The sequence below is a fragment of the Rattus norvegicus genome, chromosome 17, assembly GCF_036323735.1.
Source record: "Rattus norvegicus strain BN/NHsdMcwi chromosome 17, GRCr8, whole genome shotgun sequence".
NCBI classification, from domain to species: domain Eukaryota; kingdom Metazoa; phylum Chordata; class Mammalia; order Rodentia; family Muridae; genus Rattus; species Rattus norvegicus.
In genome coordinates, this window is record NC_086035.1 from 60,281,927 (window position 1) to 60,297,571 (window position 15,645).

The 15,645-nt window shown below is 44.2% G+C and overlaps 1 protein-coding gene across 7 annotated transcripts in view; it reads right to left on the minus strand.

Annotated features, from left to right (window-relative positions):
* Mpp7 (MAGUK p55 scaffold protein 7) overlaps positions 1 to 15,645 on the minus strand; it is a 266,719-nt gene that overhangs the window by 146,831 nt on the left and 104,243 nt on the right. For all 7 annotated transcript variants that reach the window (XM_039095743.2, XM_039095742.2, XM_063276474.1 and 4 more), the window contains one exon: positions 6,084 to 6,202. In XM_039095743.2, coding sequence (XP_038951671.1) covers positions 6,084 to 6,202 — 119 coding nt within the window. The remainder of the gene's footprint in view (positions 1 to 6,083; positions 6,203 to 15,645) is intronic.

The following is a 15,645-nucleotide window of genomic DNA, read 5'->3' on the forward strand; positions in this document are numbered from 1 at the left end:
CAGACTCTCCCACCTTAGAGGTCCCATCAGTGCTGTGCTCAGTGTTATCCCAGTGGAGGCCGTTCTTCCAAAACAAAAGCCTTTGGGGAGTGCAACCTGTATCAAAACTATAGCACACAGCAATTAAAAATCAGACACTGGGGACCAGCAAGGTGGTTCAGAAGAAGATAATCCACATACTAACGAGCCTGACAACTTGAGTTCAAGGCTGCCGTATATGTCCATGTACCATGTGCTTGTGCCTGAGAAGTGAGGAGAGGGCATTGGCTCCCCTGGAACTGAAATTATAGATGGTTTATGAGCCACCATGTGGTATTGGGAACCAAACCCAGGTCCTCTGGAAGCACAGCCAGTGTTCTTAACTGCTGAGACATCTGTCCAACTCACTAACATCATTCAAATGGTAAAAATGGAGGGAAAAAATGTATTTTCTCCCTTAAACACTCCTACCACTAACGTTCTGTACCGCATGAGATTCTTGGCTAATGTCATAAGACCAAAAAAAAAGGGTAACAAAAAGTCTATATTGAAAACAAATCAGTTTGTTTATAGGTAACATGATTACATTGAAAATACTAAAGAGTCATCAACAACAAAGCTCTCAGCATTAATCACCAATTGCAGCAAAGATAGAGGCTGCAGGTTTGATATATACAAAGCCAACTGTTTGCCTATATCTGAGCAAGGAGAAGCTGAGAACAGAAATGAAATATGCAATACCACTTCTGTGTTAGCTTGAATGAGATGGACCTGTAATCTTGGGCATTTGAATTCTCAGTCCCCAGTTTGGGGCATTTGGGGTAGGACTGGGAAACATTATACCACTGGGGAGGAGCTGTGTGGTTTCAGAAGCCACATGCTATGCACGGTCACCCTCTCGTGAGCTTCCAGGTGTCCTTGCCACCATATCCACTGGCATGCTTCCCACCTGGATGGTGATAGACTCCTCCCTCTGGAACTGTATGCATAAAATTTTAATCTAGGCATCAAATCCATACCTTTTACAACAATTAAACTAAATCGTAGGCCTAACAGTAATATAAAACTGTAAGACTCTAGAAGAGAATAAAAAATAAAAAAAACCTAAGTGTTTTTGAGATTGGTCATGAGGTTTTAAAGATGTAAGCATGCACTGATTAATGATGGAGAAAATTTCAACATGGTGGCACACTCAAAGAAAGGAGTTAGGTGCTGTCTTCGCCATGCATGTATCACAGCACATGCTCACCCAAACTATGACATCATCAGGTACTTCCAAATCACAAGACCGGTTAAACACATAATGGGTCACTAACAGACACATCATCATTTAAAGGATGGCCTACACTTCATCTGGCAGCCTTCTACCCGAGTCTATTCTCTTTGAGGGCAATTATCCTCAGCTCTAGATGCACGAGTCTAATTATTTGATTACACTGTAAATACCGAGCAAACATTTAAAACATCTAAAATCCGGTCTCATTTCCTCTGAAGAGATAGTCGAAATGTAGAGAACTATATGCTTATAGACATGGCTCCTGAGTCCCCTCCCGACCGCAGCAGCTTGGCACTGGTGTGTAGATTGTGGGGCAGGAGGAGTCTCAATTGCTAGGGAACAGCACTGTCAGCATGTCTCTGGAAGTCCAATGCTTCATTTAGTCTCTCAGCACACCAATTAACTTCCAAAAGAAAGCAAACTGGAGGCCTGTCCCAGTGGCTAAGAGCAGGCACTGCTCTTGCAGGGGACCTGAGTTCAGTTCCCAGTGCCCACATTGAGTTTTTCATAATCAGGCTGGGCTGGCCAACCAGTGAACCCCAGAGATCTGCCAGCCTCTGACTTCCTTGTCCTAGCATCGCAAGCACGACGTACCAGGTCTCTGGCTTTAACATGGGTTCAGCAGACTCAAATTCAGAGCCTCGTGGCTTTATGGCAAGCATTTTACCAACTCAAGTTCCACAGCTCTAAGCATTACTGTTTTAAACACTGAAATCCCAGAAAAATTCTATTGTACAAGAAAAACCTCCCTTAAAACACAAAATATGTGTTTGTTGAAATAGTCCGGGGTCTAAAAAAGCATAAATCTCCAATAACTTCTTTTCTTCATGTCCTCCCCAGACGCAACTACTGAAAGGATGGGCTGGGGGACATGGCAAGAATGACAGTCAGAGCAAATGGATATTTTCATCTGGAGAGCCAACGAAGTTTTGTTAAAAAAAAAAAGGAAGCTTCTTGAAGAGACACAAATGCAACCTAATTTAAAAGAAATCCAATATTTGGGCAAGTTCTTATCCCCTATCTTATTCCAAAATGAATCTAAAACAGATTATGAATATACACACAACTAAACAAAATTTAAATTAAGTAATGAAATCTCATTCTTTAAAAAAACAAGTAGTAAGAACAGAGGATGAGGGCTGGAGAGATGGCTCAGCGGTTAAGAGCACTGACTGCTCTTCCAGAGGTCCTGAGTTCAAATCCCAGCAACCACATGGTGGCTCACAACCATCTGTAATGAGATCTGATGCCCTCTTCTGGTGTGTCTGAGGACAGCAACAGTGTACTCATATAAATAAAATAAATCTTTAAAAAAAAAAAAAAAGAACAGAGGACGAATCTAGACGTGAGGTTAGTATATACGAGATATGTTCCATGGACGCTGTGCATTAGCAAATGCTGTGTCAGCAGAGTACTCCCTCCCCAGGCAGGACGCTCTCCAGTCCTCCACCTGTACCACCCCATCAACTAGGCAGGAGAGTTCTCAGAGCCCTCAGTACCACCTTCCTCCTCAGACCGAGAGACACCACACTCACCCTTTTTACTCCTCAGTCCTTTGATTTGTTGTTGGTAGGTTTCTTTAGGGAGGGGGGGTGTGATTTAGGATTTTTAAGACAGGGTTTCTCTGTGTAGCCTTGGTTGAACTCACTCTGTAGACCAGGCCTGCCTCTGCCTGCTGAGTGCCTGCTGAGAGAAAAGGTGTATGCCACCCCTGCCACCCCTGCCACCACTGCCACCCCTGCCACCACTGCCACCCCTGCCTCCACTGCCTCCACTGCCACCACTGCCACCACTGCCACCCCTGCCTCCACTGCCACCACTGCCACCCCTGCCTCCACTGCCACCACTGCCACCACTGCCACCACTGCCTCCACTGCCACCACTGCCACCACTGCCTCCACTGCCACCACTGCCTCCACTGCCTCCACTGCCACCACTGCCTCCACTGCCTCCACTGCCACCCCTGCCTCCACTGCCACCACTGCCTCCACTGCCACCACTGCCTCCACTGCCACCACTGCCACCACTGCCACCACTGCCACCCCTGCCACCCCTGCCACCACTGCCACCCCTGCCACCACTGCCACCACTGCCTCCACTGCCACCACTGCCACCACTGCCACCACTGCCTCCACTGCCACCCCTGCCTCCACTGCCACCCAGCCTCAGCTTCTCTACCCACAAAAGTTTTTTCCTTTAAAAATTACCCTCGGCCAATGCATCTAAGTATGAATGTGTTCCAGTACAAAGTCATGAACTTATTTAAAATGGTGAGATTTTTTGGTGATCCTTTCTTGTTTTTGGTATCTCGAATGTGCTGCCCTTGGGCATCAACGTTATAGATGGCAATATTGGGTGGCATTGTCCAAAAGTTAGACAAGTCTGCTAGGATCAATCTTTCTTCCCATTAACAATCTCAATATCCTAAGATAGCACGCTGTACCTGGTGCTTAGACTGTAATGTGCAAAGGTTCTTCTTGAATATATTTTACATTAGACCCGAAGGTTACAAGTATTTTAAACCTTTAAAACTGTGCAACAATATAACACACACACACACACACACACACACACACACACACACACACACACACACACCCCACAAGGACCATGAAAATTCTGTGCTGGGATAAAAATCAAACACTGCATTTTCCAGTTCTAAATCACACACTAACGGCTTTCACTTCAGGCAAGAGCATAAAACCAAAGCACATTTTGGTTCACTCTATAACAAATCTTTTCAAACAAATTCCTTTGGCTCGAGCAAGATTTATGTACAAAAGCTAAAGGCTTCTGTCCCCCAGCCTTAAATAGAGGCGTTTGGAACACAGTTACATGGTTTGTTCCAGCTGTTTTAAGCTAAGATCCCAGGAGCTTTCCTCCTGGAGGCGTTTTAGACTTTACATATTTAAAACTAATAGAATGGGTCAGTCAGAGGACACACTGGAGGTCTGCATCTGATCAGAGTTGGAGGCAGAGGCGCATATGGTGGAATCACAAACACGTTAGCAATACAAAAAAAAAAAAAAAAAAGGCGGTCTTGAAAAATTCCAGCTATAGCAATGCCTGAAAACCTTTGGGGCAGCATACATGCCGACTGTGCTATCTGAAGGCTGGCAAACATTCGCTTCACTGGTTTTAGGGCTCCAGATCCTAGCACCCGCTTATAGGCTTCCTGCCTACTTGCTACTGGTGGCTACTTTGGAAAGGACCCTATTCTTGAAGCTCACCATCCACTGTGACTCAGAATTTGTTTTATACATGAATTCCATCCTTTTAACAGCTGTGACCACCACTTCCAGAGTTCTTAGACCTTGTATGTGCTCTGATAACCTTTTCCTCAATACTTAATAAATCTGCCCGACTTACATGGTTATCCAAGAACCAAGCTAATCACAGTTTTACAAAAATTGTCAACTTGCTGATGCACATTCTGACTTCTACTTTTGGTAGTGAAATTACAGCTATGTGACAAATAAACAAACATTATATTTGGGGAAATGTTTACTTAATGACTCAGGGATGATGCCAATTCAAATACACCTTATTCCTTTAGGCAAAAGCTAAAATCAGTGTGCATATGTCTGTAGCTCCTCAACCTCCCCACATTCGACACAGAAGCATCATCATCATCATCATCATCATCATCATCATCATCATCATCATCATCATCATCATCATACCAAGGCATGAATTACTCAGTTGTGATCCAAAGACCACGTCTCACTTGCCCCAAGAAATTAACTAAGCTGCCTGAAATGAATTACAGCATAAAGACATGTTGGATATTGCACCGTTAAGAAAAAGATAAATGGACGAATCATCTCTGTGCTTTAAAGGCGCTGCTAGGGGAGCACCGCACGTTGACTCTGGCCTCTCGAGTACTGCTGCCATTCACAGCAGACAAATTTCCGGAAAAGAAACACACAGACCATCCCATCCTATAAACAGTGGCAACTCAGAAGTAAGTTTTCAAATATTACGTATCAGTTAAAAGTCTCCCATCCTAACAGGCAACCATAACAAAGTTAGCTGAATAAAATCGGTCCAGATTTCAGGGAGCCATGGGCATCTAATCCTACAGACACAAGGAAAGACCCATCGCTCCTTTCAGCTTGAGTTAGAGGAGAGAAAACACAGCTCCTATTTCCAGAAACAGGAGTGGCATGGATTCCAGTGAGCTGCTTCTTCTCGTTTTACTATTTTAAGAGTGCTGGTCACTCCCAGTGTTTCTCTAAGACGGGGATCTGGTTCCCAGTGGCTGATGGTTCTCGTGGTGGGATGCTTTCCTTACAACAGTCTCCAAAACTGTTTTCGTTCCTATTTAGCTCCACTGTATTTATCTACAAAATACCATTTCAATGGAGTCAGGCCAATAAAAGAAACAGCTTACTAGAATTTCAGTTGACTTTGTTAAAGGAAATTATTTTAAATTAACGTGGCTTCTGGCCTGCTGCCGTTCCTGACCTCAGAACACATATTCCTTCTCATTTCTGCTGTGAACATTTGTTTATTTAAGTGAAATTCCAGCTCGAGAATGTCGACCATAACGGAGTCTCAACCTTCCTGCCACTATTCCGTCCTTTGTCTAAACAAGGGCAGCTGAGCACTGCCGCATTAGCACGCACAGCCACATCGCTCCCTTCAGTGAAGTCATGTATGTATTTTTGGTAAGATCTTTAACAACTTCCACACCCCGGCCATGAAATAGAACAAGGCTGTTTTGTTTTGAGACAGTAACAATTTCATCTTTGGTCTACTAGATGGCACTCGAAATATTTTTTCCATCTGCTTTTTGCAAAGAGAAGCTGACATCAGTGTGGTTTACCTTGACCAGTGAATGCAGGCTTTTTTCACCAAACATGTCCCAGAGGAAGGTCAGGTCCTCCTGGCTATCCACATGTGGCTGCAGCTGGGCAGGCAGAGCAGCCAACAGCTCGTACAGACCTATAAAATGAAAATAAAACACAAAGTGTAATCTTAGGATGATCCCATTAATTTCACTGGAGGTGTATGCGTAAGTGACGGCTGGAACGTGTCATTTTTACTGGATTTATATTCTGGGCCATCAAGCAAACAGTGCTCTCAAAAAAGCAAAGGAAGTGTTTTGATTTTTAAATTTCAAAGAAGTATATATTAAGAGAAGGTTTTTTTTTTACCTTTCATACTTGTCAACATTATGCAAGTTTACATAACCTGAGACAGATAATGTATACCGTTCTTCAAAAATAAAAAAGAAAGAAGAGAGAAAGTCACGCTGTCCTTTCCTTGACTGTTACTACATTCCGCTCTTGTTAGCCAAGGAGTGGAGTGAGTCACAAGGAGGAAAAACTTCTTTGCACAGTTACAACAAAGAGGTCCACAAAAAGGCTTTGTAGTTGGCAAGGAAATTCTAATAACATAAAGCTTCAAAACATTTGCATTGTCTACGATGCAAATGAAGCTCTGACTGGTGGGCCAGAATTGACCTCACACGGTGATTCCTGGGCTGCTCCACCACAGTGGACTATGGCTTTTTGTTGGGACTGTGCAGAACACTGCTTACATCTGTGGTGTATAAAGTTTATTGGCTTCTCCTCTGGTAGCAGACACAGATTGCTGTGGCACACCTCGAATGAGATGCTAGAGGGAGACAAATGCTAGAGACAGACAGAAGCACAGCATTCCGTAGGAGGCCGCCACAGAAACCATCCATCTCAGTCGCAGACTCTAGTCCAAAGACTGCCCCAGCAGTGCTTGTTCATGACTCCTGAGGGAGGCGACCTGGCAGAAGTCAGTATCAGTTCCCAGCACTTGGTGCATCTTCCAGGGGAATTACATGAGGTAAAAAGGACAAAATTCCTTTTATTTCTGTCTACTGTCTACAAAAACACCGAGACCTCCCGAGGCAGGCAACACATGTAAGGGCTGCCTTTCATCATAGTGAAAATGTTATAAGATGCTTAACAAGCAAAGACCAGTAAATTATGGACTCTTGATTAGCATAGCGACTATCTTTCTAACACATGTCAGTCCTAATTCGTGGGCAAACACATGAGGCACCGCTCTAAAGGTAGGTAAGTAACTGTGAATACCTGATTAGATCCAAATGCCCCTGTATTTAGCCACCCACCAAAAAAGTCATAGAAATAACCTTAAATTAGACTGTGAAAAACTCCAATTAAATTACTAAGTATTCTTGATATTTTCCATTAATTCTCTTTTAAAAAACCTGGCACTCTGCCTAAACCAAGTCTTCTTTAAAGTTAAATAAAGACGAACATTTCTCAGCATAACTGCACCTACGGATACTCAGAGATGAGTATCCTCTGTCCTGTCCCAGCTCCCACAGAGATATACCCCCAAACTCAGTAATAGCCCAGGGTCAGTGGTAATGCCAGAGACTTAGAATGTAAAATTAAGAAAACAGGGTACAATTTTTTTCTATTGATTTCAGAAGTTGTAAAAGAAAACAACTTCTGAAATGAAGCTCAGGTTTAATTAAGGATAGTAAATCAACTTGGTTGGGAACTACATGGCGTCATTGCTGGGAAGGCTACGTCAGTCAATATACAAGGAGGCCCAGCATGCAATAAGACTACAACACAGTCCATATGCAACTCGGCCCTGTCTAGCTACTGATTACTGTAATTCGGTAAAACTGATCAGTATTATTGAAAAGCCAAGAGAGATCAATATTGGATCCCCATGTCTACATTTGAAGTTTTTATTTCCTGTGATTTAGCTGAGCCTTATCTCATTTGTGATCAAGAGCAAACAGTAATGTGTGCAAACACGTAACAGTGAGTAAGTGTCCCAGAGTGCTGGACGCTGCTTCAAGCTACTACAGCAGAGTGCTACTGATGGGCAGTTTATAAACAGTGCAAGAGTACTTGTCAGGAAGTCAGTCATGGGGAAGATGCCTTGTGCGGGCATCTGTATTGTCATCCCATAGTAATATACAGCAATGGGTGGGAGGGTGACAGAACATCGATTGTGACAAGCTTACTCCTGCACTAGCAACATTCGCTCATCCTTGAGGGATGAATTCTATTAAGGGCCTCGTGTTCCTCTCGTGTTCCTCATACTGTTACCCCAAGAACTAAGCTGCTGGCACACGAACGTTGGGGGGACACATTTAAGTCATAGCAGGTTGTATCAATTACAGTTTCCTGGCTGCCACATTCTGCTGTGGTCGGTACAAGATGTTAAACTGGAAGGAAGTGGGTGACACACAAGTCTGTATCATTTCTTACATTAACACGCGAATCTATAGTGATCTCAAAATAAAAAATAGCAACACGAAAATTTTAAGGTCAAATCGTTGTCTTAGAATTTCAATGGAATTCTGGGGCTCCAAGCCCAATGTCCGTGGTATAAAATAGCATTCTTTCCTCAATGCATCTTCCTCTAGAACAAAACACCTCTGTATTCCAAGGTTCAGAGTCAAAACAGCTTCAACAGACATTCCAAGTGGATATGACAGCACACTTCTTTCCACATGGAAAGTGTTAACTCCACACAAGTATTGCCTATATTTTGTAAAAACAAGTCATTTTATACTTTGAACATTAAAAAATAATTTTCCTGCTAGCTGAGGCTCCTAAATCTGAGTTTTCTGGCTTTTCTAGCATGACACAATGCTTACTGATATGTTACCACCACAGTCTGCCTCTCCAGTGACAACCACAGTCCTTCCCCTTCGGCTGCCTGATCTGGAAGCCACAACCAATGCCAGAAGAGACGGGAGAGTGTCAACCACTAATAAAAGCATGGTGACAGAGCCAAGAGGCCGGAGGCATGTAGTCTCAAAGAAGGAGGTACAGGTTCCAGAAATCAGCAGTCCGTGAAGAGAGTGGAGTCTGCTCTGATGTGGGACTGAATGTACGGTTATATTCGAGTCCCAACAGTGAAGAATGTTCTTCAAGTTCAACTCAATGCTTTTAGATCTAGATGTTTAGAGGGAGGGCACATCTTTAATTTTTTTTTCTTAACCTACTCGTGGTCTCTGAACATAGAGGAAAGGAGTCAGTTCCTGTCAAGGAAGAAATAAAGACAGAAATAACGTATAAATTAGGTGTTTATGATTTGAGCCCCTCCTCCTCCCAAAAGCCCGGGTTGGGAACTCACCAGTGTAGTAGCACATTGAGAGGTAGGGGTGACTGGGCCATGAAGATGGTGCCTTCAGGAATTAACATTATCACCTAAATTGACTTCTTACACTGTAGGTGCAAATTCTTTATAAAAAGCAACTTCAGCCTCCTCTTTACCCTCTTCTCTTCCCTTGGGCCACACAATAGGGCCCACCCTTGCTGTCCCACACTGCCCCAGCAGTGTTCAAATAGCTGTTTAGAACCACAAGATAATAAACTTCTTTATCTTATGAATTAGTCAGTCCCTGAGGCGTGGGTAAAATCACAGTATCAAACAATGTGTGTGTTTACCCCACAGCACGGTTTCCTACATCTTCTTTGTGCCTTGGGTGGTTATTAAATAAAAGGAAGGTTACAAACACAAGTGCCATGACCTTATGACCGAAGATCCTGTACATAAGGCCAAGTACGTAACTAAGGAGCAAGTAGCACCCAATGTGGATGCACTGGACAGAGGGGTGGCTCACACTCCAGGTGGGATGACTAAGGGGCAGGTAGCACACAGTGTGGATACACTGGACAGAGGGGTGGCTCACACTCCAGGTGGGATGCTGCAAAATTTTATCACCCTGCTGAAGAAGATGAATTGTTTATTTCTGGAATTTTCCATTTAATATTCTCAGAGCACAGTTGATGGTAGATAATGGAAACTACAGAAAGCAGTCTTTGGAAACTACTATATTCTCTTTGGCAGCACAAAATGGGCTAAGTCTTTTTAAAGTAAATTCCTAAGAATCGACGTCTACTGAAGTCTTATGTTCATATCGCCATGCTAGCAAGCAGAATCAAGAAAACCTCTTTCTCTGACTCTAGCATTCTCATGATCTCTGGTAATATACAACAGAGGTTGAGGACAGACAGGTGGATATACAAACATAAAACAGCCATAAATGTAAGAATCTCCTATTTCCCCAAGACGATTTGGATCCAAAATATGTCTTCTAAGTACATAATTAAACTGGAGATAGTCTATATGAATTTTAATTTGTAATTGTGGCTAATAAGCTAAACATCAAATTCATTTTTTGCCATTCAGATAAAACATCATGGTTTTGTAGAACACCTATGAGTTCCTTATAACTTAGGAACTGAAACCTTCAATTGTGTAATGTCTAAAGGAATTAACGTTGCCATCCAAATCGGCTCCTTACGGGGTGGGAGGGGGGTGCGAATTCATTATAAAAAGTAAGGTAAACCGACACGGATGTTGCACTCCTGCCACCTTTACGTGCTTCATGGAGACACTAAAGGCTTCACGACGTCTTCCTCACTTCTAGAATTAGAATATATCATTTTTGCCTCTGGAGAAACTGTGTAAGATCTGACCTATTGTCACGGCCTGTGAGGTACTACCACTATAAACTGTATTCTGCTGACTGGATTTTTGCTTCTCACTTGGGTGCATATTTTATTATCTCTACAATGGGACCACTTAGTTAATCTTTACATATCTTAGTGTTTGCAAACATGGCGTTCTCCTGTAGGAACTGAGAAACCAGCAATACGCTACAGCAGCAGCGTAAGACCGCGCCGGTCCAGCAGAGGACGAACACCTCGCAGGTGTGCGGGCACACGAAGCCCAGGAAGTCAACCAGGCTTGTCCGTGGGGCTCAGCAGTCGCCTGTTTGTGGGTGTGGTACTAAGAGGCCACGAGGAGGCTGCAGACTCCCATAAGGGCTGTTAAGGAAGCAAAACTGAGCAAATGAAAACCACAGCCTCCTTCTGCTGCAGTGTCCTGCCAGTGCCCTCTACTGACAAAACTTATCACTGACAGTGGCAAGGGGAAAGTCCTTCAAGGTCTCATCGATTTTCATAGAGCAGACGTGAAATCTGCAGCTGAGAGGTAGTGCAATGTTAGTGGCTTAATCTACAGACTGAGCTAAGTGTGAGCCTCATCTGCAGGGGCTGGGGGGAGGGGCCTGTCTTTCTTTGTTGGTTTTTTTTTGGGGGGGGGCGCTTTCTGCTGCTTCACACTGGGATACCATTAATGTTACTGACTAGTGAAGACTGAGGCCTAATTAATATAGCTGTGTGTGAAAGAGATCCTACTAAATCAAAGGATTCCGTATACAGTGTTCATCTATTTTTATTATATTTGCTTCTCATGCATGAGGAGGGGAAGGGAGGGGAGAGGACGGAGGGGAAAGGAGGGAAGGGGAGGGAGTGAGAGGGGAGGAGAGGGGAAGGGAGGAGAGATGGGAGGAGAGGGGAGGGGAGGGGAAGAGAGGCAGGTAGAGGAGGAGAGAGGAGGGAGGAGTGAGAGGTAGAGGGAGAGGAGAGGGGAGGAGGACAGGGGAGGTGGGACTCAAGCCATGATACACGTGTGGAGGACAGAGAATAGCTTGTAGGAGCTGGTTCTTGCCTTCCCCCATGTGGGCCCTAAGCCAACAGTTACCATCAGAAGGAAGCCATCTCAAGAGCCCTGTTTGCCTACTTTTAACAGCATGCAAGCCCTGATCTCCACATCTCAGCTGGGGGAAAGTAATTAAGCCAATGTTGTAAAATAAACAATGAACACATTTTCAGTGACAGAGTTTACTTGTCTCCTGGACTGGAGTCAGGGGTCCTCAATCACTCACAGAACAGTAGTAGTTCTGGGTGTGCCCACGGGGCTGCTGCTGAGAACAACACATGAGCAGGGACCATGAGCAGGGAGAGAGACCATTCCCTTCCTAGCTGAACTGAGAAACTCACTTTCTGATTCTCAAACATGGCAGCTCCCGGCTCTCTGGACTCCAGTTCTTACACGAGCACCCGATCCTTACCTCAGCGCTAGTTCTCTCACAGGCAGACTACACTATGACTCCCACTTCTCAGGACTTGATTAATCATAGCCCAGGGTCTCCCAGGTCTCCACGATGCCAATGGTGGCTCATGGGACGTCTTAGTTTCTACAATGCAGGGATTTGATCCCAGTCATCTCCTTTTAAAGTATGTATGTACACGAGCAGATAGACATACAGATTTTATATCAATTTTGATTCTTAGGGTACAATTATACAACCCTTTCCTTTCAAAACAACGGCCAATTTAAACTTCTTCACAAATGTAGGCTAATTGTGAAAGAAGACAGATCATGATTTCCTCACATGAAAACAAGAAATAGGCATTGACATGACGTCATTGGCAAAGTGCCTACCTAGCGCACATGAGGAGCTGTGTTAGGCCGTCAGCACTGCCAAAATCAAATAATAATTCCTAAACATGGGAAAACACCACAAAGAATGTCACAAGCTATGGAAGGTGTTTATACTAACAGGGTTGACTGCAGACAAACACGAAGAACTTAAATAGCTCACTGCTGTTTCAAACTAGTTCCACCAATCCAGAGCATGGTATGTGGTAAATTCTGGCTGCATGGACGTACAAAAAGCAATATACAAGCGAGAACACATACAGCAGATAGCTCACTATGTGAGCTAAGCCAGCCCCTGTGGACCAGTCCTTGTTCTCTTATCTGACCAGGTGGCTATGCCGTCCTCTGTGGACTACAGTCTCTGCTCTCTTATCTGATTAGATTTAAATGTGTTGGCCCTGCTTTCATTTGTCATGATTTAAATCTGCCTCTTCTCCTTAAAGATTAAAAACTACATGCTTCGAAGCCATTGAACGATTAGACTGGACATAGATAGGTTGTGACTATCTTCTCTACAGCAGTGTTCTACAAAACACCGATATCTGCCATGATCCTTCAAGATAGAAGACTTCCTTCTCTAGGCAACAACTTGCGGTTCAAAAGCAGGTTGAAGTTTGCCTCTGTCTGGCTTTGCAGTTGACAGAGGTCAGTGAGCACCGAGCACACAGTTCAGTCAGGGGTTAATGAGCACACAGGTCAGTCAGGGGTCACTGAGCACTCCATGTTATAAGTCTAAGTGAGGTGAAGCATTTGCAGCATTTGCAGTTTTCTTTTTACTTTTTCTTTTTTATTTTGCAATGTTTACAACAGCAGTACTGTAAAAATAAACTCATGTTGTACCATAATCCTACTACCTTTACATACCAGACACAGGTAATTTGATCAGTGATTGGGGAAGGCAGAAACACTGGCCTAACTCATAAAAATCATAATTAAGAAGAACGGGTGGCTCATAAGGAGTTGTAACATCTCACACAGTCTCATCACCTTCGTTAATAAGATCATTCATTAGTGGTGTGTCAACCATAGTGCTTTTGTTAAAAAAAAAAAGACATGGTACCTGTGTACATCCCAATCTAGCTTTGAAACTTGTAATTTGCCTGCCAGTCTCCACCTTCACAGTGCTGGGGCTTCAAATGTTCAAACCCATAGACCTGGGGCAAACGACAACGTGAATGGAGACTAGCATGTCAGGAGCAGAGGCAGTGGGGGGGCAACACCAGAGACAAAGCAGGATGGAGAGAAGGAGTCTGAGGGCCTCTGAAGCTGTCACTGAGGACAGTAGGGCCGCTCAGTTAGACATGCTGAATTTGAAATAGCTGCTGGACAGCAGGGAGACACACAGTGGACACACTCGTGAGATTGTAACAGAGCAGAACAGGCTAAAGACGCAAACTTGGGACTTAGAAGGTATCTAAAGCCACAGTCCTGGGTAACACTCCCAAGAGTGAGGCGGAAGGCGAAAAGTAGCCCACCTTCCCGAAAAAGGAGGGACCCATGACCACTCAAGAGAGGAGGACCGAGGGTTGAAATCCCTCAAACAAGTCTAGGAAGAATCAATAATCTATCCTGTAAACATAAGGATGAGAAGGCCTGAAAACTGGTCTCTGGATTTAACTCTGACAGAGTAGACTGGAGGAATGGAACTAAAATCAGAAAGAAATATGTCGGAGATGAACACACAAACAGCCCTTAGAAGTCTTCACACACACACACACACACACACACACACACACCACACAGTGTGGATATTTCTAAGTGGATATGGGTATTTTTTAAAAGATAAATAAGAGTCAGATCTAGTAGCACAGACCTGTAATCTGTGCTACTCCGGAGGCTGAAACAAACAGTCACAAGTTCAAGTTTAGCCTGCACTGCAGCATGAATTCAGGGCAGCCTGAGGAGCAAATGAAGACTCATCCTAAAATACAAAGGAAAGAAAGGGGGGGTGTGGCTTGGTGGCAGAGAGAGCCCCTGTCTGGGCTGTGTGAGGCCCTAGATTCCATATCCATATCTGATGGATCAAGTCAGTACACTTGCACCTTAACAGCAAGAGATAGCAGGGCAGGAAAAAAAAATCAACCACAGCTCTACAGTGAGTGGGTGAGAAGCACAGAGCCCACATGCAGGAGAAAGGAGAACCAGGCAGGGGTGTGGGAGCTGCCTGTGCTCCCAAGAGGGCAAAAGCACACAGGGAGCATATTCGAGAGCTACAGTCACTCCCTTGTGTTTGTACCAACGTCTTCAGTCGAGAGTCAGCATGGTGTTCTGCTGAGGGTAAGGCTGGCAGGGAATGGCTACAGCTTTCAGATTGGACAGAGTCGGTCAAAAGAACAGACCCAACAGATTTAAATTAATATATGATATTGGCAAGATGATCGTGGAAACCTTGCAGTCCCTTGGATGGGGTAAATTCAGCTCCATTCCCTATTCATTGAGGATCTAAGCCGACTGGGGGCTACCTACCAGATCTACCCATGTTTACCCAGGGAAGAGAAACGGGGAGCTGGGGTGACTACTTGCATTGTTCCTGTGCATATTTCCCTGTTCCCTGGAGTTTTACAAGACCGATATTTTAAAACTAAAATCCTTTGCAATAATCTGACATAGTTTTTTTTCCCCAGAGCACAGCTCAGAGCCTCCCCAGGAGTTCTGTCAGCCACAGAGGGTAGCATAATGTGAAGTTGATGCAGGTTCCTGAGTAGCTGTCACAGTCCCTCCCTCTGACTCTAGATTACCCTAAACACAGAGTAAGCCTGGTGACAAGCTTACACCTATGCTACGTTCCTGGATCACGAGTTTACACCAACGTTCCAAGTACAGCATGGCATGCTACAGAGACTCTGGGGTGTCTGGCTAGCTTCCCATTTCCCTTACATTTAACCCCCCCACCAAGATCAATGGCTCTCAAATTTTCTAATGTCGTGACCCTTTAGCACAGTTCCTCCTGTTGTGGTGACCCGCCCCCACCATGAAATTATTTCATTGCTGCTTCATAACTATAATTTTGCTACTGTTATGAATCGTAATGAGATATTTTGAAGATACAGGTTTGCCAATGGGGTCACAACCCCATTTAGAGTAGAGAAGCACTACTCTAAAGCCTCTCCAGACCTCACTAA